The 25,138-nt window shown below is 46.0% G+C and overlaps 1 protein-coding gene across 4 annotated transcripts in view; it reads left to right on the top strand.

Moving 5' to 3' along the window:
- The first annotated feature begins 22,318 nt into the window (after positions 1 to 22,318).
- stam (signal transducing adaptor molecule (SH3 domain and ITAM motif) 1) overlaps positions 22,319 to 25,138 on the top strand; it is a 42,705-nt gene continuing 39,885 nt past the window's right edge. For 2 of the 4 annotated variants that reach the window (XM_020475799.2, XM_031809894.1), the window contains exons 1-2: positions 22,319 to 22,552; positions 24,683 to 24,767. In XM_020475799.2, coding sequence (XP_020331388.1) covers positions 22,513 to 22,552; positions 24,683 to 24,767 — 125 coding nt within the window. In that variant the 5' untranslated portion in view covers positions 22,319 to 22,512. The remainder of the gene's footprint in view (positions 22,553 to 24,682; positions 24,768 to 25,138) is intronic. The other 2 variants (XM_020475798.2, XM_031809895.1) reach the window with 2 other exon arrangements.

Below are 25,138 nucleotides of genomic sequence, written 5' to 3'. Positions count from 1 at the left end.
ATTTCAAGCTAAAGTGTACTGTTAGCTAGCATGCTAACATTAGTTGCATGGCTCCCTAGCTGATGTCATCATTCGTTTGCCAGAGCCGTTTTCTGTTCTAGTTAGCCAACATTGAACATGGTTGGTTAGCGCCCAGCACTGTGGCATTGTTGGCACTGTTCATTTGTTGTTTCACTAGCTAACGTTAGCTGGCTGGCTCATTACGTGACGTGTTAACTTACACTTTGTTTACCTAGCAAGGTACATTGTTTACCTAGCTTGCTATATGTCTTAAGATAAAGTGTACTGTTAGCTAGCTAGCTAAAGTTAGCTGGTTGGCTATCTAGCTGACGTCATTATTCGTTTCCCAGAGCCATTTGCTGTTCTAGTTAGAGTCTAATGTTAACTAGCTAATGTTGAACATGGTTGGTAGGCTCCCAGCACTGTGGCATTGTTCATTGTTTAACTAGCTAACGTTGGCTGGCTGGCTCGTTAGCTAACTTTGTGACGTGTACAATACCAGTTGAATATGGCCGATGTCAGTAAACATCAAAAAAGCGTAATGAAATTATTGCCAGCAGGGCTGGTTAGACTGTTTTCATACTATCCAGAGGTAAACAAATCATTGGCCATAGCATCAAGTGTGCACTTCGAGAGCGAAACTAGAAGAGTGGGGATAAATCTTAGGGTGGGTGTGATCGATGCTGAACGGGTGTAGACAAAGAAGAGCATGCCGGAGAAGAGGGCTGACATTTGTGTTCCCAACCGATTGTATCTTATTTTGTAGATAATTTTGCTGCTACAGTCTCTTATGACCGAAAATAACTTCTGGACATCAGGACTGCGATTACTCGCCACAGACTGGCAGAATCCTTTTTTCCCCTTTAATGAGTGACGAGCCCGACGCGAATTATATACTGCTTTCTCGGGAACAGGCCCAGATCCCCGTGATTTGCGTGAAGAGGCCGAGAATTCGTAGATGATCGAATAAACTCCCACTTCCTTCCATTCTGCTAGCAAACGTGCAATATTTAGGGAATAAAATCAATGACCTACACAAAACATTAAAAAACCAACAGGACATTTAAAACTGTAATATTTTATGCTTCATGGAGTGGCTAAATGACAACACTATCAACATACAGCTGGCTGGTTACATGCTGTACCGGCAGGATAGACCAGCACTGTCTGGTAAGTCAAGAGGCGGCGGACTATGCAGTTTTGTAAATTACAGCTAGTGCACGATATCAAAGGAAGTCTATTGCTCGCCTGAGGTAGAGCATCTCATGATAAGCTGTAAACCATACTATCTACTGAGTGAGTTTCTGTCTTTACATACCACAAGACTGAGGCTGGCACTAAGACAGCATTGAATGAGCTGTATTCCCGCCATAAGAAAACACGTAAACGCCCACCCAGAGGCAGCGCTCCTAATAGCCGGGGACTTTAATGCAGGGAAACTTAAATCCATTTTACAAAATTTCTATCAGCATATTAAAAGTGCAAACAGAGGGGAAAAACTCTGGACCACCTTTTCTCCACACACAGAGAGACATACAAAGCTCTCCATCGCCCTCCATTTGGCAAGTTTGACCATAATTATATCCTCCTGATTCCTGCTTACAGGCAAAAATTAAGGCAGGAAGCACCAGTGACTAGATCAATAAAGTGGTCAGATGAAGCAGATGCTAAGCTACAGGACTGTTTTGCTAGCACAGACTGGAATATGTTCCGGGATTCCTCCGATGGCATTTGAGGAGTACACGACATCAGTCATTGGCTTCATCAATAAGTGCATCGATGACGTCGTCCCCACAGTGACAGTACGTATTGTCATGATGTGAATTGGCTAGCAGAGATGTGAACAAACCCCCTTTCCTGTTGGGGAGGGTCGTTTTACGACTTTACAACCACGTCGTAAATTCCTTGCAGAGACTCTTGTCTCCCTGATCATGCAGTATGGGAGAGAGAGGGTCACAGTAGAACAAAGGAACTCTCCTGCCAAATTCTTCTACATCCCAGAATTTGAGAATTGAACAATATTCCTATTTTGGAGAATGTGTAAACGGTCATTGGAGAAGCCAGCTACGACCTGGTCCATTTCGTTTCATGTTTGACTGTCACATGTGCCGCCTCGCCGGCCTCTAGGTCAACAGGCTGCTCGTTATGGCTGTTACATTCGCCTCTTTGAGGGGGGAATGCAACACCCCGCTACAACTCAACTCCCTGTGGAGTGAAAGGTAAAGGATCGTAGGTGCGGCTAAGGATGACAGAGACAGAGAATATTACCTTTTACAGGGAATTTCCTTAATAATACCTTAACATGGAGAAAAGGGCCCAGGTGGAACCAAAGCAAAGAAAGTAAAAGTTAGATTCCCCTCGCCTACCCACTAATTACCTATTCTTAATGCCACCTGGCGCACTAACCAAAATACAGGGGACGGTCCACCCAGGTCTTACCTAGTGTGTATAGACAGAGTACATACTGCAGGTGAATATATGCCCACAGGCCTTTTGCCTAAACACTCCCAAGGTGCCTTCCCCTTCCCCCCTGGGAACAAAACAGAAGTCCCCACCCTCAGTGAACAATTTGAATAATCCAAAAACACTAGGTACTAAAGCAAACACTTATCTCTACAGGACCGGCTACAAAAGACTTTACAACAAATTTGCTAAATCTGGACCCCTACAAATCAGCCCTGTTAGACAATCTGACCCTCTCTTTCTAAAATTATCTGCCGAAATTGTTGCAACCCCTATAACTAGCCTGTTCAGACTCTCTTTCGTATCGTCTGAGATTCCTAAAGGTTGGAAAGCTGCCGCGGTCATCCCCCTCTTCAAAGGGGGAGACACTCTAGACCCAAACTGCTACAGACCTATATCTATCCTACCCTGTCTTTCTAAGGTCTTCGAAAGCCAAGTTAACAAACAGATTACCAACCATTTGGAATCCCACCGTACCTTCTCCGCTATGCAATCTGGTTTCAGAGCTGGTCATGGGTGCACCTCAGCCACGCTCAAGGTCCTAAACGATATCATAACCGCCATCGATAACAGACACTACTGTTCAGCCGTATTCATCGACTGAGACAAGGCTTTCGACTCTGCCAATAAGTATGTGGTGATTGACAGACTCGACAGCATTGGTTTCTCAAATGATTGCCTCGCCTGGTTTACCAACTACTCTAACACTCTAACTGTCTGGATAATTTCCTGATGGTCAATACAGGACCGCACTGACTGTCTGCTGTCCTGATGGTCGATACAGGACCACTCTGTCTGTATGCTGTCCTGATGGTCGATACAGGACCGCTCTGACTGTCTGCTGTCCTGATGGTCGATACAGGACAACTCTGTCTGTATGCTGTCCTGATGGTCAATACAGGATGACTCTGACTGTCTGCTGTCCTGATGGTCGATACAGGACCCCTCTGTCTGGATGCTGTCCTGATGGTCGATACAGGACCGCTCTGACTGTCTGCTGTCCTGATGGTTGATACAGGATGACTCTGACTGTCTGGTGTCTTGATTGTCTGTACAGGACCACTCTAGCTGTCTGTACGCTGTCCTGAAGGTCGATACAGGACCACTCTAACCGTCTGTACGCTGTCCTGAAGGTAGATACAGGACCACTCTAACCGTCTGTACGCTGTCCTGAAGGTCGATACAGGACCACTCTAACCGTCTGTACGCTGTCCTGAAGGTCGATACAGGACCACTCTAACCGTCTGTCTGCTGTCCTGAAGGTCGATACAGGACCCCTCTGTCTGTATGCTGTCCTGATGGTCGATACAGGACCACTCTGTGTGTCTGCTGTCCTGCTGATCGATACAGGACCACACTTACAATCTGCTGTCCTGAATGTCAATAAAGGACCACTCTAACTGTCTTGATAATTTCCTGATGGTCAATACAGGACCACACTGACTGTCTGCTGTCCTGATGGTCGATACAGGACCACTCTGTCTGTATGCTGTCCTGATGGTCGATACAGGACCGCTCTGACTGTCTGCTGTCATGATGGTCGATGCTTCACGGAAACGTGGCTTACCGGAGAGACGCTATCCGAAGTGGTGCAGCCAACGGGTTTCTCCACGCATCGCGCCGACAGAAACAAACATCTTTCTGGTAAGAAGAGGGGTGGGGGCGTATGCCTTATGGCCAACGTGACATGGTGTGATGAAAGAAACATACAGGAACTCAAATCCTTCTCTTCACCTGATTTAGAATTCCTCACAATCAAATGTAGACCGCATTATCTGCCAAGAGAATTCTCTTCGATTATAATCACAGACGTATATATCCCCCCCCCAAGCAGACACATCGATGGCTCTGAACGAACTTTATTTAACTCTCTGCAAACTGGAAACAATTTATCCGGAGGCTGCATTCATTGTAGCTGGGTATTTTAACAAGGCTAATCTGAAAACAAGACTCCCTAAATTTTATCAGCATATCGATTGCACAACCAGGGGTGGAAAGACCTTGGATCATTGTTACTCTAACTTCCGCGACGCATATAAGGCCCTGCCCCGCCCCCCTTTCGGAAAAGCTGACCACAACTCCATTTTGTTGATCCCTGCCTACAGACAGAAACTAAAACAAGAGGCTCCCACGCTGAGGTCTGTCCAACGCTGGTCCGACCAAGCTGACTCCACACTCCAAGACTGCTTCCATCACGTGGACTGGGAGATGTTTCGTATTGCGTCAGATAACAACATTGACGAATATGCTGATTCGGTGTGTGAGTTCATTAGAACGTGCGTTGAAGATGTCGTTCCCATAGCAACGATTAAAACATTCCCTAACCAGAAACCGTGGATTGATGGCAGCATTCGTGTGAAACTGAAAGAGCGAACCACTGCTTTTAATCAGGGCAAGGTGTCTGGTAACATGACCGAATACAAACAGTGCAGCTATTCCCTCCGCAAGGCTATCAAACAAGCTAAGCGCCAGTACAGAGACAAAGTAGAATCTCAATTCAACGGCTCAGACACAAGAGGCATGTGGCAGGGTCTACAGTCAATCACGGACTACAGGAAGAAATCCAGCCCAGTCACGGACCAGGATGTCTTGCTCCCAGGCAGACTAAATAACTTTTTTGCCCGCTTTGAGGACAATACTGTGCCACTGACACAGCCTGCAACGAAAACATGCGGTCTCTCCTTCACTGCAGCCGAGGTGAGTAAGACATTTAAACGTGTTAACCCTCGCAAGGCTGCAGGCCCAGACGGCATCCCCAGCCGCGCCCTCAGAGCATGCGCAGACCAGCTGGCCGGTGTGTTTACGGACATATTCAATCAATCCCTATACCAGTCTGCTGTTCCCACATGCTTCAAGAGGGCCACCATTGTTCCTGTTCCCAAGAAAGCTAAGGTAACTGAGCTAAACGACTACCGCCCCGTAGCACTCACATCCGTCATCATGAAGTGCTTTGAGAGACTAGTCAAGGACCATATCACCTCCACCCTACCTGACACCCTAGATCCACTCCAATTTGCTTACCGCCCAAATAGGTCCACAGACGATGCAATCTCAACCACACTGCACACTGCCCTAACCCATCTGGACAAGAGGAATACCTATGTGAGAATGCTGTTCATCGACTACAGCTCGGCATTCAACACCATAGTACCCTCCAAGCTCGTCATCAAGCTCGAGACCCTGGGTCTCGACCCCGCCCTGTGCAACTGGGTACTGGACTTCCTGACGGGCCGCCCCCAGGTGGTGAGGGTAGGCAACAACATCTCCACCCCTCTGATCCTCAACACTGGGGCCCCACAAGGGTGCGTTCTGAGCCCTCTCCTGTACTCCCTGTTTACCCACGACTGCGTGGCCACGCACGCCTCCAACTCAATCATCAAGTTTGCGGACGACACAACAGTGGTAGGCTTGATTACCAACAACGACGAGACGGCCTACAGGGAGGAGGTGAGGGCCCTCGGAATGTGGTGTCAGGAAAATAACCTCACACTCAATGTCAACAAAACTAAGGAGATGATTGTGGACTTCAGGAAACAGCAGAGGGAACACCCCCCTATCCACATCGATGGAACAGTAGTGGAGAGGGTAGCAAGTTTTAAGTTCCTTGGCATACACATCACAGACAAACTGAATTGGTCCACTCACACAGACAGCATCGTGAAGAAGGCGCAGCAGCGCCTCTTCAGCCTCAGGAGGCTGAAGAAATTCGGCTTGTCACCAAAAGCACTCACAAACTTCTACAGATGCACAATCGAGAGCATCCTGGCGGGCTGTATCACCGCCTGGTATGGCAACTGCACCGCCCTCAACCGTAAGGCTCTCCAGAGGGTAGTGAGGTCTGCACAACGCATCACCGGGGGCAAACTACCTGCCCTCCAGGACACCTACACCACCCGATGCTACAGGAAGGCCATAAAGATCATCAAGGACATCAACCACCCGAGCCACTGCCTGTTCACCCCGCTGTCATCCAGAAGGCGAGGTCAGTACAGGTGCATCAAAGCTGGGACCGAGAGACTGAAAAACAGCTTCTATCTCAAGGCCATCAGACTGTTAAACAGCCACCACTAACATTGAGTGGCTGCTGCCAACACACTGTCAATGACACTGACTCAACTCCAGCCACTTTAATAATGGGAATTGATGGGAAATTATGTAAATATATCACTAGCCACTTTAAACAATGCTACCTTATATAATGTTACTTACCCTACATTATTCATCTCATATGCATACGTATATACTGTACTCTATATCGTCGACTGCATCCTTATGTAATACATGTATCACTAGCCACTTTAACTATGCCACTTTGTTTACATACTCATCTCATATGTTATACTGTACTCGATATCATCTACTGTATCTTGCCTATGCTGCTCTGTACCATCACTCATTCATATATCCTTATGTACATATTCCTTATCCCCTTACACTGTGTATAAGACAGTAGTTTTTTTTTGAATTGTTAGTTAGATTACTTGTTCGTTATTACTGCATTGTCGGAACTAGAAGCACAAGCATTTCGCTACACTCGCATTAACATCTGCTAACCATGTGTATGTGACAAATAAAAATTGATTTGATTTGATTTGATTTACAGGACCGCTCTGACTGTCTGTACGCTGTCCTGAAGGTTGATACAGGACAACTCTGTTTGTCTGCTGTCCTGAAGGTCGATACAGGACCACTCTGTTTGTCTGTATGCTGTCCTGAAGGTCGATACAGGACCACTCTAACTGTCTGTCTGCTGTTCTGCTGGTCGATACAGGACCTCTCTGACTGTCTGTTGTCCTGATGGTCGATACAGGACCGCTCTGTCTGTATGCTGTCCTGATGGTCGATACAGGACCGCTCTGACTGACTGCTGTCCTGATGGCCGATACAGGGCCGCTCTGTCTGTATGCTGTCCTGATGGTCGATACAGGACCGCTCTGTCTGTATGCTGTCCTGATGGTCGATACAGGACCGCTCTGACTGTCTGCTGTCCTGATGGTCGATACAGGACCACTCTGTCTGTATGCTGTCCTGATGGTTGATACAGGACCGCTCTGACTGTCTGCTGTCCTGATGGTCGATACAGGACCACTCTCTCCTTCTCTCTTTCTTTCTCTCTCTCGGAGGACCTGAGCCCTAGGACCATGCCCCAGGACTACCTGACATGATGACTCCTTGCTGTCCCCAGTCCACCTGACCGTGCTGCTGCTCCAGTTTCAACTGTTCTGCCTTATTATTATTCGACCATGCTGGTTATTTATGAACATTTGAACATCTTGGCCATGTTCTGTTATAATCTCCACCCGGCACAGCCAGAAGAGGACTGGCCACCCCACATAGCCTGGTTCCTCTCTAGGTTTCTTCTTAGGTTTTGGCCTTTCTAGGGAGTTTTTCCTAGCCACCGTGCTTCTACACCTGCATCGCTTGCTGTTTGGGGTTTTAGGCTGGGTTTCTGTGCAGCACTTTGAGATATCAGCTGATGTACGAAGGGCTATATAAATACATTTGATTTGATTTGATTTTGATACAGGACCACTCTAACTGTCTGTCTGCTGTCCTGAAGGTCGATACAGGACCACTCTGTCTGTATGCTGTCCTGATGGTCGATACAGGACCACTCTGTCTGTATGTTTTCCTGATGGTCGATACAGGACCACTCTGACTGTCTGGTGTCCTGATGGTCGGTACAGGACCACTCTGTATGTATGTCTGCTGTCCCGAAGGTCGATACAGGACCACCGTGACTGTCTGGTGTCATGATGGTCAATACAGGATCACTCTGACTGTCTGCTGTCCTAATGGTCAATACAGGATCACTCTGACTGTCTGCTGTCCTAATGGTCAATACAGGATCACTCTGACTGTCTGCTGTCCTAATGGTCAATACAGGATCACCCTGACTGTCTGCTGCCCTAATGGTCAATACAGGATCACTCTGACTGTCTGCTGCCCTAATGGTCAATACAGGATCACTCTGACTGTCTGCTGTCCTAAAGGTTGATACAAGACCACTCTTACCATCTTCTGTCCTGATGGTTGACACAGGACCACTTTGACTGTCTGCTGTCCCGATTGTTGATGCAGGACCACTCTAATTCTCTGGATCATTTCCTGATGGTCGATACAGGACCACTCTGTCTGTCTGCTGTCCTGATGGTCAATACAGGACCGCTCTGACTGTCTGCTGTCCTGATGGTCAATACAGGACCGCCATGACTTTCTGCTGTCCTGATGGCCAATACAGGACCGCTCTGTCTGCATGCTGTCCTCCATGGTTGATACAGGAAAACCTTCACCGCCTGGTGTCTTGATGGTATGTACAGGACCACTCTAACTGTCTGTACGCTTTTCTGATGGTCAATACAGGACCACTATGTCTGTATGCTGTCCTGATGGTTGATACAGGACCACTTTGTCTGTCTGCTGTTCTAATGGTCAACACAGGACCGCTCTGACTGTCTACTGTCCTGATGGTCGACACAGGACCGCTCTGTCTGTCTACTGTCCTGATGGTCGACACAGGACCGCTCTGTCTGTCTGCTGTCCTGATGGTCGATACAGGACCACTCTGTCTGTATGCTGTCGTGATGTTCACCGCTCTGTCTGTCTGCTGTTCTAATGGTCAATACAGGACCACATTGACTGTCTGGTGTCCTGATGGTCGATATAGGACCACGCTATCTGCTACAGCAGTTAAACCCTAAAACAAGGTGTTGAATGAATAGTGGATAGAATGGCCGCTCTAACTGTTGTGTCTTTGGGAAAGGAGTGCTGCTAGCGTGACACCTCAACAACATCTGGTGAAATTGCAGAGCGCGAAATTCAAACTACAGAATTATAAATATTTAACTTTCATAAAATCACAAGTGTAATACATCAAAATAAATCTTAACCTCTTGTTAATCCAGCCGATATGTCATTTTTCTAAAATGCTTTACGGCGAAAGCACACCAAGCAATTATCTGAGGACAGCGCCCCGCATACAAACACATGAAAAACATATTTCAACCAGGCAGGTGCGACACGAAAGTCAGAAATAGCGATATAAAAATGCCTTACCTTTGATGATCTTCTTCTGTTGTAACTGGGACCTTTTGGAGTGCCATCACAAATGGTCATTTTGTTCGATAATGTCCTTCTTTATATCCATAAAAACTCAGTTTAGCTGGTGCGCTTCAGTCAATACTCCACTCATTTTCCCTCCATCAAAATGCATACAAAATGAATCTCAAATGTTACTAGTAAAGTCAAACAATATTTATAATCAAATCTTAGGTACCCTAATACGTAAATAAACTATAAAATGTAAGACGGAGAATCATTATTGTCTTTACCGGAGAAAAATACCAAAGAACTTTCTAACAACTGTTGACATCTAGTGGAAGCCCTAGGAACTGCAATCTAGGAGGACTTCGCCTTATAATAAAAGTGATAGCCATTGAAAATAGTGGTAGGCTGGTGGATGGTTTGTCCTTGGGGTTTCGCCTGCCACATCAGTTCTGTTATTCTCACAGACATAATTCTAACAGTTTTAGAAACTGTAGGGTGTTTTCTATCCAAATCTTATATTATAAGCATATCCTAGCTTCTGGGTCTGAGTAACAGGCAGTTTACATTGGGCACGCTTTTCATCCGGACGTCAAAATACTGCCCCCTATCCCAAACAAGTTTTAAGAAGGAAATACGATGTTAGGGTTAGGTAGGGTCTTGACATTCTGCTACAGCAGTTAAACCCTTACCACCTCTCCCTGCTCTCACACTATATATTAGACCCCAAACACAACACGTTCCGACGACCACACATGGTTAATTCTATGCTGGTCAACATGTTCCCGAGGACCACACATGGTTAATTCTATGCCACGCAACACATTCCGAGGACCACACATTCCCCTGTCAATAACAGGTTATTTCTGCATTCAACATTTGAAAAAGTCACCATTTTATAGCATTATGTTTAATAGGCCATTCTCATCTTGTCTCTGGCAGAAGAGTGGACAGGCTCATCTTGCCTGTAGAGTGGAACGTCACCATTTTATAACATTATGTTTAATAGAGACCAGCTTGGTCAGGACGACTGATGTCCCATTCCTCTTTTTAGAAACACTGGAGAGCTGACGTGCGTCTGTCTGTCTGTCTGTCTGACTGTCTGGCTCTGTCTGTCAACAGCTCTGTGCTAGTTGTGGTCACTCCACCAGTGGTGAGAGGACATCACGTTCTTTATAGACACCTTATGTATATTTAAAGACATATTCCTGTAAATAGCACTACCGGTTAATAATTGAACAGCTATTTGCTGAAATATATGACTATGGCTGTGTGCTGTGATCTTGGAGCAGGGCAGGAGTCAGGAGATGTAACTACGCTGTACGGCAAGGTTAGTGCAGCTAGGTTGGTACGGCTGGGTTGGTACGGCTAGGTTGGTACGGCTAGGTTGGTACGGCTAGGTCGGTACGGCTAGGTCGGTATGGCTAGGTTGGTATGGCTAGCTTAGTAAGACTGGGTTAGTACGGCTATGTTGGTATGGCTAGGTTGGTACGGCTAGCTTAGTAAGGCTGGGTTAGTACGGCTAGGTTGAGACTGAGAATGTACACAACTACAGTAGATCTATTTTATGTGCAGGTTACAGAGCTGACACAACAATAACTACTTAAATTCCATTACACTCATTAACTCTGTCTCGTAGACAGGACAGGCTCATTTTGTCTGTAAAGTGGACAATCTCATCTTCTTTGTTTCAGCAGAGTGGACTGGCTCATATTGTCTTTAGCAATAGAATGGTAAGGCACATCTTGTAGAGTGGACAGGCTGGTCTTGTCTGTAGAGTGGATAGGCTGGTCTTCTCTGTAGAATGGACAGGTTCATCTTGTCTGTGGAGTGGCCAGGTTCATCTTGTCTGTAGAGTGGCCAGGTTCATCTTGTCTGTAGAGTGGCCAGGTTCATCTTGTCTGTAGAGTGGCCAGGTTCATCTTGTCTGTAGTCTGGACAGGTTCATCTTGTCTGTAGAGTGGACAGGCTGGTCTTGTCTGTAGAGTGGACAGGCTGGTCTTGTCTGTAGAGTGGACAGGTTCAACTTGTCAGTAGACTGGCCAGGTTCATCTTGTCTGTAGACTGGAAGGTTTCATCTTGTCTGTAGACTGGACAGGTTCATCTTGTCTGTAGTGTGGACAGGTTCAGCTTGTCTGTAGAGTGGCCAGGCTCATCATGTCTGTAGAGTGGCCAGGCTCATCTTGTCTGTAGAGTGGCCAGGCTCGTCTTGTCTGTAGAGTGGCCAGGCTCGTCTTGTCTGTAGAGTGGCCAGGCTCGTTTTGTCTGTAGACTGGCCAGGCTCATCTTGTCTGTAGACTGGACAGGTTCATCTTGTCTGTAGACTGGACAGGCTCATCTTGTCTGTAGACTGGACAGGCTCATCTTGTCTGTGGAATGGACAGGCTCATCTTGTCTGTGGAATGGACAGGTTCATCTTGTCTGTAGTCTGGACAGGATCATCTTGTCTGCAGAGTGGACCGGCCCGTCTTGTCTGCAGAGAGGACAGGATCATCTTGTCTGCAGAGTGGACCGGCCCGTCTTGTCTGCAGAGAGGACAGGCCCGTCTTGTCTGCGGAGTGGACAGGCCCGTCTTGTCTGCGGAGTGGACAGGCCCGTCTTGTCTGCGGAGTGGACAGGCCCGTCTTGTCTGCGGAGTGGACAGGCTCGTCTTGTCTTTGGAGTGGACAGGCTCGTCTTGTCTTTGGAGTTGACAGGCTCGTCTTGTCTTTGGAGTGGACAGGTTCGTCTTGTCTGTAGACTGGACAGGTCCGTCTTTTCTGTTGAGTGAACAGGCTCATCTAGTCTTTAGCAGTAGAGTGGACTATCTTATCCTGTCTGTAACAGTCGATTGGACAGGCTCAAATGGTTTGTCGATTGGAAAGGCTTACCTTGTCTGTAGAGTCGACAGGCTCATCTTGTCTGTGGACAGGCTCATTTTGTCTCTATTAGTACAGTCAACAAGCTCGTCTTGTATCTAGAGTGCACAGGCTCTTCTTGATTGTAAGGTGGATTGGCTCATCTTGTCTGTAGAGTAGACAGGCTCATCTCATTTGCTGAGCAGTTTTCATACCAGGGGGTGATGCAACCGGTCAGGATGGTCTCGATTGTGCAGCTGTAGATCTTTTTGTGGATCTGTGGACCAATGCCAAATCTTTCTAGTCTCCTGGGGGGGGGAAAGGTGTTGTCGTTTCATCTTCATGACTGTCTTGGTGTGTTTGGACCATGATAGTTCGTTGGAGATGTGGACACCAAGGAACTTGGTCTTGCTCACATTGAGGGAGAAGGTGTTGTCCTGGCACCACAATGCCAGGTCCTGACGTCCTCCCCATAGTTTGTCTCATTGTTGTCGTTGATCAGGCACTGTTGTATCGTCAGCTAACTTAGTGATGGTGTTGGAGTTGTGTTTGGCCACGCAGTCATGGGTGAACAAGGAGTACAGGAGGGGACTAAGCACGCATCCCTGAGGGTTCCCATTGTTGAGGATCAACGTTGCAGATGTGTTGTTGCCTACCTTTACCACCTCGAGGTCTACCTTTACCAGCTACCTTACCATCAGGAAGACCAGGATCGTAGACATGTTGTTGAACGCTAAGCTCAATCACTGGGGCCAAGCTTCCTGCCATCCAGGACCTATATACTAGTCGGCATCAGAGGAAAGCCCAAGAAATTGTAAAAGACTCCAGTCATCCAAGTCAAAGACAGTTCTCTCTGCTATCGCACAGCAAGCGGTACCGGAGCTTCTACCCCCAAGCCATAAGACTGCTGAACAATTAATAAAATGGCCACCCGGACTATTTACATTGACCCCCCCATATTTGTATTGACTCTGCTGCTACTCTGTTTATTATCTATGCATTGTCACTTTACCCCTACCTACATGTACAAATTACCTTGACCAACCTGTATCCCCGCACATTGACTCGGTACCAGTAACCCCTGTATGTAGCCTTGTTATTTGTGTCGAGGCACAGTGTGCTGTGTGCCGCATTGAAGATCCCCAAGAAATGGAAGAAGTTTGGAACCACCAAGACTCTTCCTAGAGCTGGCCACACAGCCAAACTGAGGAATCGAGGAAGAAGGGCCTTGGTCAAGGAGGTGACCAAGAACCCGAAGGTCACTGACAGAGCTCTATAATTCCTCTGTGGAGATGGGGAGAACCTTCCAGAAGGACAACCATCTATGCAGCCCTCCACCAATCAGGCATTTATGGTAGAGTGGCCAGACAGACGCCACTCCTCAGTAAAAGGCACATGATAGCCCTCTTGGAGTTTGCCAAAAGGCACCTAAAGGACTCTGAAGACCATGAGAAACAAGATTATCTGGTCTGATGAAACCAAGATTGAACTCTTTGGCATGAATGCCAAGCTTCACATCTGGAGGAAACCTGGCACCATCTCTACAGTGAAGCACGGTGGTGGCAGCATTATGCTGTGGGGATGTTTTTCAGCTTCCAGGGACTGGGAGACTAGTCAGGATCGAGGGAACGATTAATGGAGCAAAGTACAGAGAGATCCTTGATGAAAACCTGCTCCATAGCGCTCAGGACCTCAGAATGGGGTGAAGGTTCACCTTCCAACATGACAATGACCCTAAGCGCACAGCCAAGACAATGCAGGTTTGGCTTCAGAACAAGTCTCTGAATGTCCTTGAGTGACCCAACCAGAGCCCGGACTTGAGCCCGATCAAACATCTCTCGAGAGACTGGAAAATAGCTGTGCAGCAACGCTCCCCATCCAACCTGACAAAGCTTGAGAGGATCTGCAGAGAGGAATAAGAGAAACTCCCCAGATACAGGTTTTCCAAACTTGTAGCGTTATACCCAAGAAGACTCAAGGCTGTAATCGCTGCCAAAGGTGCTTCAACAAAGTACTGAGTAAAGGGTCTGAATACTTGTGTAATTTTTAATACATTTTCAAAAAATTCATATATATATATTTTTTTGTCATTATGGGGTATTATGTGTAGATAAGGGAAAAAAACTTTTTTATCAATTTTAGAATCAGGTTGCAACATAACATAATGTGGAAAAAGTCCAGGCGTCTGAATACTTTCCGAATGCACTGTATATGGTTGAATCATCTGCATACATGGACACACATGCTTTGTTTAATGCAAGTGGCAGGTCATTGGTGAAAAGAGTAGCACACCAACTTTACATGTTTGACATTAGAGAAGCTTCCATTAAAGAAAACCCTTAGATATTAGATAGATAGCTCTGAATGCATGATATGGTAAAGGTTGAAAAAAGCCAGAACTGATTAAAACATTGTTTCTGTAATTTGTCATTATTGTGTCATATATACAATACACACAGTAGACACACTGAATCAATACGTTAGGCTGTACAGTCCAATATGAATCAATAGGTTAGGCTGTACAGTCCTGTATGAATATTCAATACACACAATAGACTGACTGGAAAGGTGATTTACCACAATCAAAGTCGTTACCCAGTCGTGTTCTGTGGGTGTCACTGTGTAGGCTGAAACCCCATTTCACAGGTGCACAATCCATAGCTGAAGCTGTACAGTGCATATCATTCTTCTCTCAAACTCCCCACAGTTTTTAGCCATTAGCTTCACCCACAACTGCCTAATGTGAACTACTATCCCGATGCTGTGTTTTAACATTTACAAATGTCGATAATCATCGCTTTTAAAGCATATAACCCTTATCTTTCATCCTCAAGAAAGAATCCTTCAACTAAAAAATATACACTTACTGTAGCAGTTACAGATCCATACAGCTATGGAACCTCCATCCTACTAAACTACACTGTAGCAGTTACAGATCCATACAGCTATGGAGCCGTCATCCTACTAAACTACACTGTAGCAGTTACAGATCCATACAGCTATGGAACCTCCACCCTACTAAACTACACTGTAGCAGTTACAGATCCATACAGCTATGGAGCCATCATCCTACTAAACTACACTGTAGCAGTTACATATCCATATCCACAGACTTCTCTGTGGCTTGGTGTGTTAGTAGAACAGGTTTGTTGTGAACGTCTGACGTCATTTCCGGTCACAACTTGCAGGCTTGTTTTCGAGTTGCTGTGCGTTTTGTTGCTAACCTGTTTTGCTACCTGACAACTTTACGGTTTTCACTTTTTAATTACCGTTCATATATTTATTTATTTTTTCCTCAACTTTTTCACTCCGGACGCTTTATCTGGACACGATTCGTCAGGACCTCCAACAGCCGAAGCTAAGTAGTAACATTAACATGATGCCTTCTAATTGCAGCCGCTGTACTCGCCTTACGGCGAGGATAGCTGTGCTGCAAGCCCAGCTTCAGACGCAATCGTTAGGCAAGGGTAATTTCAGTGTAGGAAAGGATGAAATAGCGTCTGTGGCACCAGTAAGTACAGATAGTAGTGTAAATCCCCTGGCACAGTCCCCGCAGCCGGACAACTTTCTCACGGTTTCTGGAAGGAAATGCTGTAGGAACGCTCAACCGGTGTCGCTCATTCAGCCGACAGAAACTTTCAACCGGTTTTCCCCATTAAGCAGCGGGTCGGAGTCAGAGGCCGATTCTTCTCTGGTCTCTACTCCTCCCGTTACGGGGTCTGAGACGCCGAAGCTTCCCACCATTAGCTCTGACAAATTGAAAACTCTAGTCATTGGCGACTCCATTACCCGCAGTATTAGACTTAAAGCGAATCATCCAGCGATCATACACTGTTTACCCGGGGGCAGGGCTACCGACATTAAGGCTAATCTGAAGATGGTGCTGGCTAAAGCTAAAACTGGCGAGTGTAGAGAGTATAGAGATATTGTTATCCACGTCGGCACCAACGATGTTAGGATGAAACAGTCAGAAATCACTAAGCGCAACATAGCTTCTGCATGCATATCAGCTAGAAAGATGTGTCGGCATCGAGTAATTGTCTCTGGCCCCCTCCCAGTTAGGGGGAGTGATGAGCTCTACAGCAGAGTCTCACAACTCAATCGCTGGTTGAAAACTGTTTTCTGCCCCTCCCAAAAGTGAGAATTTGTAGATAATTGGCCCTCTTTCTGGGACTCACCCACAAACAGGACCAAGCCTGACCTGCTGAGGAGTGACGGACTCCATCTCATCTTATCTACCAACATAGACAGGGCTCTAACTCCTCTAGCTCCACAATGAAATAGGGTGCAGGCCAGGCAGCAGGCTGTTAGCCAGCCTGCCAGCATAGTGGAGTCTGCCATTAGCACAGTCAGTGTAGTCAGCTCAGCTATCACCATTGAGACCGTGTCTGTGCCTCGACCTAGGTTGGGCAAAACTAAACATGGCGGTGTTCGCCTTAGCAATCTCACTAGGATAAAGACCACCTCCATTCCTGTCATTACTGAAAGAGATCATGATACCTCACATCTCAAAATAGGGCTACTTAATGTTAGATCCCTTACTTCAAAGGCAATTATAGTCAATGAACTAATCACTGATCATAATCTTGATGTGATTGGCCTGACTGAAACATGGCTTAAGCCTGATGAATTTACTGTTTTAAATGAGGCCTCACCTCCTGGCTACACTAGTGACCATATCCCCCGTGCATCCCGCAAAGGCGGAGGTGTTGCTAACATTTACGATAGCAAATTTCAATTTACAAAAAAAAAAATGACATTTTCGTCTTTTGAGCTTCTAGTCATGAAATCTATGCAGCCTACTCAATCACTTTTTATAGCTACTGTTTACAGGCCTCCTGGGCCATATACAGCGTTTCTCACTGAGTTCCCTGAATTCCTATCGGACCTTGTAGTCATAGCAGATAATATTCTAATCTTTGGTGACTTTAATATTCACATGGAAAAGTCCACAGACCCACTCCAAAAGGCTTTCAGAGCCATCATCGACTCAGTGGGTTTTGTCCAACATGTCTCTGGACCCACTCACTGTCACAGTCATACGCTGGACCTAGTTTTGTCCCATGGAATAAATGTGGTGGATCTTAATGTTTTTCCTCATAATCCTGGACTATCGGACCACCATTTTATTACGTTTGCAATTGCAACAAATAATCTGCTTAGACCCCAACCAAGGAACATCAAAAGTCGTGCTATAAATTCACAGACAACACAAAGATTCCTTGATGCCCTTCCAGACTCCCTCTGCCTACCCAAGGACGCCAGAGGACAAAAATCAGTTAACCACCTAACTGAGGATCTCAATCTAACCTTGCGCAATACCCTAGATGCAGTTGCACCCCTAAAAACAAAAAAAATGTCTCATAAGAAACTAGCTCCCTGGTACACAGAAAATACCCGAGCTCTGAAGCAAGCTTCCAGAAAATTGGAACGGAAATGGCGCCACACCAAACTGGAAGTCTTCCGACTAGCTTGGAAGGACGGTACCGTGCAGTACCGTAGAGCCCTTACTGCTGCTCGATCATCCTATTTTTCTAACTTAATTGAGGAAAATAAGAACAATCCGAAATTCCTTTTTAATACTGTCGCAAAGCTAACTAAAAAGCAGCATTCCCCAAGAGAGGATGACTTTCACTTTAGCAGTGATAAATTCATGAACTTCTTTGAGGAAAAGATTATGATTATTAGAAAGCAAATTACGGACTCCTCTTTAAACCTGCGTATTCCTCCAAACCTCAGTTGTCCTGAGTCTGCACAACTCTGCCAGGACCTAGGATCAAGAGAGACGCTCAAGTGTTTTAGTACTATATCTCTTGACACAATGATGAAAATAATCATGGCCTCTAAACCTTCAAGCTGCATACTGGACCCTATTCCAACTAAACTACTGAAAGAGCTGCTTCCTGTGCTTGGCCCTCCTATGTTGAACATAATAAACGGCTCTCTATCCACTGGATGTGTACCAAACTCACTAAAAGTGGCAGTAATAAAGCCTCTCTTGAAAAAGCCAAACCTTGACCCAGAAAATATAAAAAACTATCGGCCTATATCGAATCTTCCATTCCTCTCAAAAATTTTAGAGAAGGCTGTTGCGCAGCAACTCACTGCCTTCCTGAAGACAAACAATGTATACGAAATGCTTCAGTCTGGTTTTAGACCCCATCATAGCACTGAGACGGCACTTGTGAAGGTGGTAAATGACATTTTAATGGCATCGGACCGAGGCTCTGCATCTGTCCTCGTGCTCCTAGACCTTAGTGCTGCTTTTGATACCATCGATCACCACATTCTTTTGGAGAGATTGGAAACCCAAATTGGTCTACACGGACATGTTCTGGCCTGATTTAGATCTTATCTGTCGGAAAGATATCAGTTTGTCTCTGTGAATGGTTTGTCCTCTGACAAATCAACTGTAAATTTCGGTGTTCCTCAAGGTTCCGTTTTAGGACCACTATTGTTTTCACTATATATTTTACCTCTTGGGGATGTTATTCGAAAACATAATGTAAACTTTCACTGCTATGCGGATGACACACAGCTGTACATTTCAATGAAACATGGTGAAGCCCCAAAATTGCCCTCGCTAGAAGCATGTGTTTCAGACATAAGGAAGTGGATGGCTGCAAACTTTCTACTATTAAACTCGGACAAAACAGAGATGCTTGTTCTAGGTCCCAAGAAACAAAGAGATCTTCTGTTGAATCTGACAATTAATCTTAATGGTTGTACAGTCGTCTCAAATAAAACTGTGAAGGACCTCGGCGTTACTCTGGACCCTGATCTCTCTTTTGAAGAACATATCAAGACCATTTCGAGGACAGCTTTTTTCCATCTACGTAACATTGCAAAAATCAGAAACTTTCTGTCCAAAAATGATGCAGAAAAATTAATCCATGCTTTTGTCACTTCTAGGTTAGACTACTGCAATGCTCTATTTTCCGGCTACCCGGATAAAGCACTAAATAAACTTCAGTTAGTGCTAAATACGGCTGCTAGAATCCTGACTAGAACCAAAAAATTTGATCATATTACTCCAGTGCTAGCCTCTCTACACTGGCTTCCTGTCAAAGCAAGGGCTGATTTCAAGGTTTTACTGCTAACCTACAAAGCATTACATGGGCTTGCTCCTACCTATCTCTCTGATTTGGTCCTGCCGTACATACCTATACGTACGCTACGGTCACAAGACGCAGGCCTCCTAATTGTCCCTAGAATTTCTAAGCAAACAGCTGGAGGCAGGGCTTTCTCCTATAGAGCTCCATTTTTATGGAACGGTCTGCCTACCCATGTCAGAGACGCAAACTCGGTCTCAACCTTTAAGTCTTTACTGAAGACTCATCTCTTCAGTGGGTCATATGATTGAGTGTAGTCTGGCCCAGGAGTGGGAAGGTGAACGGAAAGGCTCTGGAGCAACGAACCGCCCTTGCTGTCTCTGCCTGGCCGGTTCCCCTCTTTCCACTGGGATTCTCTGCCTCTAACCCTATTACAGGGGCTGAGTCACTGGCTTGCTGGGGCTCTCTCATGCCGTCCCTGGAGGGGGTGCGTCACCTGAGTGGGTTGATTCACTGTTGTGGTCATCCTGTCTGGGTTGGCGCCCCCCCCCCCCCCCTTGGGTTGTGCCGTGGCGGAGATCTTTGTGGGCTATACTCAGCCTTGTCTCAGGATGGTAAGTTGGTGGTTGAAGATATCCCTCTAGTGGTGTGGGGGCTGTGCTTTGGCAAAGTGGGTGGGGTTATATCCTTCCTGTTTGGCCCTGTCCGGGGGTGTCCTCGGATGGGGCCACAGTGTCTCCTGACCCCTCCTGTCTCAGCCTCCAGTATTTATGCTGCAGTAGTTTATGTGTCGGGGGGCTGGGGTCAGTTTGTTATATCTGGAGTACTTCTCCTGTCCTATTCGGTGTCCTGTGTGAATCTAAGTGTGCGGTCTCTAATTCTCTCCTTCTCTCTTTCTTTCTCTCTCTCGGAGGACCTGAGCCCTAGGACCATGCCCCAGGACTACCTGACATGATGACTCCTTGCTGTCCCCAGTCCACCTGGCCATGCTGCTGTTCCAGTTTCAACTGACCTGAGCCCTAGGACCATGCCCCAGGACTACCTGACATGATGACTCCTTGCTGTCCCCAGTCTACCTGGCCATGCTGCTGCTCCAGTTTCAACTTCCACCTGACTGTGCTGCTGCTCTAGTTTCAACTGTTCTGCCTTATTATTATTCGACCATGCTGGTCATTTATGAACATTGAACATCTTGACCATGTTCTGTTATAATCTCCACCCGGCACAGCCAGAAGAGGACTGGCCACCCCACATAGCCTGGTTCCTCTCTAGGTTTCTTCCTAGGTATTGTCCTTTCTAGGGAGTTTTTCCTAGCCACCGTGCTTCTACACCTGCATTGCTTGCTGTTTGGGGTTTTAGGCTGGGTTTCTGTACAGCACTTTGAGATATCAGCTGATGTACGAAGGGCTATATAAATAAATTTGATTTGATTTGATACAGCTATGGAACCTCCACCCTACTAAACTACACTGTAGCAGTTACAGATCCATACAGCTATGGAGCCGTCATCCTACTAAACTACACTGTAGCAGTTACAGATCCATACAGCTATGGAACCTCCACCCTACTAAACTACACTGTAGCAGTTACAGATCCATACAGCTATGGAGCCGTCATCCTACTAAACTACACTGTAGCAGTTACAGATCCATACAGCTATGGAGCCGTCAGCCTACTAAACTACACTGTAGCAGTTACAGATCCATACAGCTATGGAGCCGTCAGCCTACTAAACTACACTGTAGCAGTTACAGATCCATACAGCTATGGAGCCTCCATCCTACTAAACTACACTGTAGCAGTTACAGATCCATACAGCTATGGAGCCGTCATCCTACTAAACTACACTGTAGCAGTTACAGATCCATACAGCTATGGAGCCATCATCCTACTAAACTACACTGTAGCAGTTACAGATCCACTGTCACAAAATAAAGGTTTCCTAATTGTCCCTACAATTTCTAAGCAAACAGCTGGAGGCAGGGCTTTCTCCTATAGAGCTCAATTTTTATGGAATGGTCTGTCTATCCATGTGAGAGACGCAGACTCGGTCTCGGCCCTACGTCTTTGCTGAAGACTCATCTCTTCAGTAGTTCCTATGATTAGTTCCTATGATTGAGTGTAGTCTGGCCCAGGGGTGCGAAGGTGAACGGCAAGGCACTGAAGTGAGGAACCGCCCTTGTTTTGGCTCTCTTTCAGTATCACATCCGGCCGTGATTGGGAGTCCCATAGGTCCCATTTGTTCTTAACTGACTTGCCTAGTTAACTAAAGGTTAAATAATAAAATAATAAATTCTCTGCCTCTGACCCTATCACGGGAGCTGAGTAACTGGCTTACTAGTGCTCTTCCATGCTATCCCCAGGAGGGATGCATCACTTTGTGCCAGGCTTTTTTCGCTATACTCGACTTGAGTGGGTTGAGTCACTGACATTCCTGTCCGGTTTTGTGCCTCCTCGGGCTCATGTGTTGGATGAGATCTTAGTGGGCTATGCTCAGCCTTGTCTCAGGGTAGTCAGTTGGTGGTCTGTTGATATCCCTCTAGTGGTGTGGGGGCTGTGCTTTGGTAAAGTGGGTGGAGTTGTATCCTGCCTTGTTGGCCCTATCCGGGGGTAGTGTCGGACAGGGCCACAGTGCCCCCCGTCCCCCGACCCCCGTCTCAGCCTCAATGCTGCAATAGTAGAGTATGCCCCCAATGCAATTCTGAATTCAAATACATCCAGTGCAATTTCAACTAATAACTGTCTTTTGTTGAATGTATATAACAACATTCCAACCTTGTTTAGCATTATTTAGTCCAATTGTGGCATGATTGCACAATTGTTATCCGTTTGTATCAGTTTCAATTGGGAACTTTTAGTTTGAAGGCGAACCCCAGAAGTCCATTTTAGTTGGTCACGTGAACGTCTATGTTCAGAACGCAGTAATGTCCGTTACCCAGAATGCCTCGTTTGTTGCGGGCTGATCGAAGGACTGACTGCCTGGCTAGCTAGCTGGCTACTACATATGCCCTACTTTCTGTACTAGCTATGCGTTTTAATGTAATAACTAACGTTAGTGAATAGCCGAGTGAAACGAATAAGAGAACTACAACACTGTGGTTGATATAATTGCGGTAATGCCTCTCTTCACGTCCAATCCATTTGAGCAAGATGTTGGTAAGTTGTTGACGTTGGCTACTCTAACGCCTCGGCTTTGTTTGTGTTTTGCTAGCTGTAACTTAGTACCTGAACGTTATCCAGGTCTTGAGTTGATTTTCCTCACGTAGCTAGTTAACGTTAGCGGCACGTCTTCTTAAGTTTTGTAGTCGTAGCTAGCTAACACCCTTCTTTAGTTAACTAGCTTGTTAGTTAGTTGACTGGCAGTAAACATGGCTACCTAACGTTAGCCAGTAAGAGCAATGGGGATAGCCCATTCACTAGCTAACTACTGAAGTGTTGTTAGCCAGACACCTGGCCCCGGTAATGTTGATAAAGTTAGACCATTTTGATAAGCGACAGTAAAGATGTTAACTAGCAGCAAACTGATGCTCCATGGTGCCAGACGGAGAAGATGACGTTGCATTTTATCTGCAGCTACGAAACGTCAGCTACACTAGATGCCACTACAATGACTAACTAACTATGCAGGCAAAAAAGCTAAACACGTTGCTAACGTTAACTTGGATGTGTGTCTATCAAGCATAGATTAGTGAAGGGGTTAGCTATCTATGTAACAGTATAACTTTAGACCGTCCCCTCGCCCATACCCGGGCGCGATCCAGGGACCCTCTGCACACATCAACAACAGTCACCCACGAAGCATCGTTACCCATCGCTCCAGGATGGAAAGGATGGACATAAGGACTTTTTGGAAGACCTACACAGGAGAAGATGAGACTGGAAGAGATGTTATTGACAACACTGGAAGGGGATTAGAAATATTCCTCTGTAGCTAAATTATAGCCCTTGTCATGGTGTAGTAGCCTATTCTGAATGATTTAATTTGTTTCTGAACAGACGGTAGTAATTCTATGGCTTTGGCAAGTATATTTAAATGTGTCAGGGGTGCCGCAATTCGTTCAGAACCCTTCGCGTGGCTTGGATTATATAAGGAAATAAATGATAAAGTGCAACGAGAGAGATGAGATGCAGGCTCATGTCTATCAGAGTAGAAAGGAGAGATGTCATAGAAAATTAATCGCATTCTAGTTATGTGAGACATACTGGCGCGCTTCTCACACAGTCCGCATTGGTCTCAAACACAAATAAAATCAAACGTTATTTGTCTGATGCGCCGAATATAACAGATGTAGACCTTACCGTGAAATGCTTACTTAAAAGCCCTTAACCAACAGTGCAGTTCAAGAAGAGTTAAGAAAATAAATCTCAGAAATCTCAACTAGCAAGCAAGTCGCAGAAATGAAGATCCTGGGGGGGGGGGGGGATTCAAGCAGGTGGGAGATTTTCGGGTCAGTGTGCCGGGGTACAGGTTAGTTGAGGTAACTTGTACATGAAGGTAGGGGTGAAGTGACTATGCATAGATAATAAACAGCGAGTAGCAGCAGTGTACAAGACAAATGGGGGGGGGGGGTGTCAATGTAAATAGTCCGGGTGGCCATTTGATTAATTGTTCAGCAGTTTATGGCTTGGGGTAGAAGCTATTAAGGAGCCTTTTGGTCCTAGACTTGGTGCTCCGGTACCGCGTGCCATAGGTTACAATTTTGCGCAAACCTTAAAACCCGGCCGGCCCAACCCAAATGAACTCTTAGGATATTAGGCTCGGCCTGAAAATCGACTTTTTCACATTACGTTTTTTTCTGGTGGCTGGAGAATTAACTAAGAGAGAACACAAATGAACTTTGATCGCTTTTATTAAACATGTTACGTTGCAAAAATGTGAAAATGATTTCTTGGGCCAGTAGAGGTACGGGATCCAGCCAATTATGTTTAGAAACAAAACAGTCCAAAACGTGGAGGTGCCGGAACCTGATCCGGCTCTAATTAAGCACTGCAGGTGCTTCGTAAACAACAGGTGTAGACTAACAGTGAAATGCTTTCTTACGGCCCTTCCCAACAATGCAGAGAAATAGTTGAACAAATGTAAAAAATAATAACCCACAGAATAAATAGAAAAATAATAACATAAGGAATAAATACATGTTGAGTAACTGATGCGCCATATTTTGGTTAGAACTCTGGCTCTAGATGTGACAAGTGGTTCCCCACATTATCTTACCCTAAATGGATTTGTTTGTGTTATAGCCTACTTCAGCAGTGAGCTGATGTTTTGTGTTTGTTGTTCTTCAGAGAAAGCCACCAGTGAGATGAACACAGCGGAGGACTGGGGCCTCATCCTGGACCTTTGTGATAAGATAGGACAGTCTCGCTCCGGGTCAGTTACACATGTCTATCAATACGTCAATCAATTATATGTATACTGTATATCCAGATAGGGCAGTCTCCTAGCGGGCCAGTAATAAGATAGGGCAGTCTCCTAGCGGGCCAGTAATAAGATAGGGCAGTCTCCTAGCGGGCCAGTAATAAGATAGGGCAGTCTCCTAGCGGGCCAGTAATAAGATAGGGCAGTCTCCTAGCGGGCCAGTAATAAGATAGGGCAGTCTCCTAGCGGGCCAGTAATAAGATAGGGCAGTCTCCTAGCGGGCCAGTAATAAGATAGGGCAGTCTCCTAGCGGGCCAGTAATAAGATAGGGCAGTCTCCTAGCGGGCCAGTAATAAGATAGGGCAGTCTCCTAGCGGGCCAGT

Source organism: Oncorhynchus kisutch, linkage group LG30 (genome assembly GCF_002021735.2).
Source record: "Oncorhynchus kisutch isolate 150728-3 linkage group LG30, Okis_V2, whole genome shotgun sequence".
Lineage (NCBI taxonomy): Eukaryota > Metazoa > Chordata > Actinopteri > Salmoniformes > Salmonidae > Oncorhynchus > Oncorhynchus kisutch.
The sequence above is the reverse complement of the archived record's forward strand: the minus strand, read 5'-3'. Positions and strand labels throughout refer to the sequence as shown.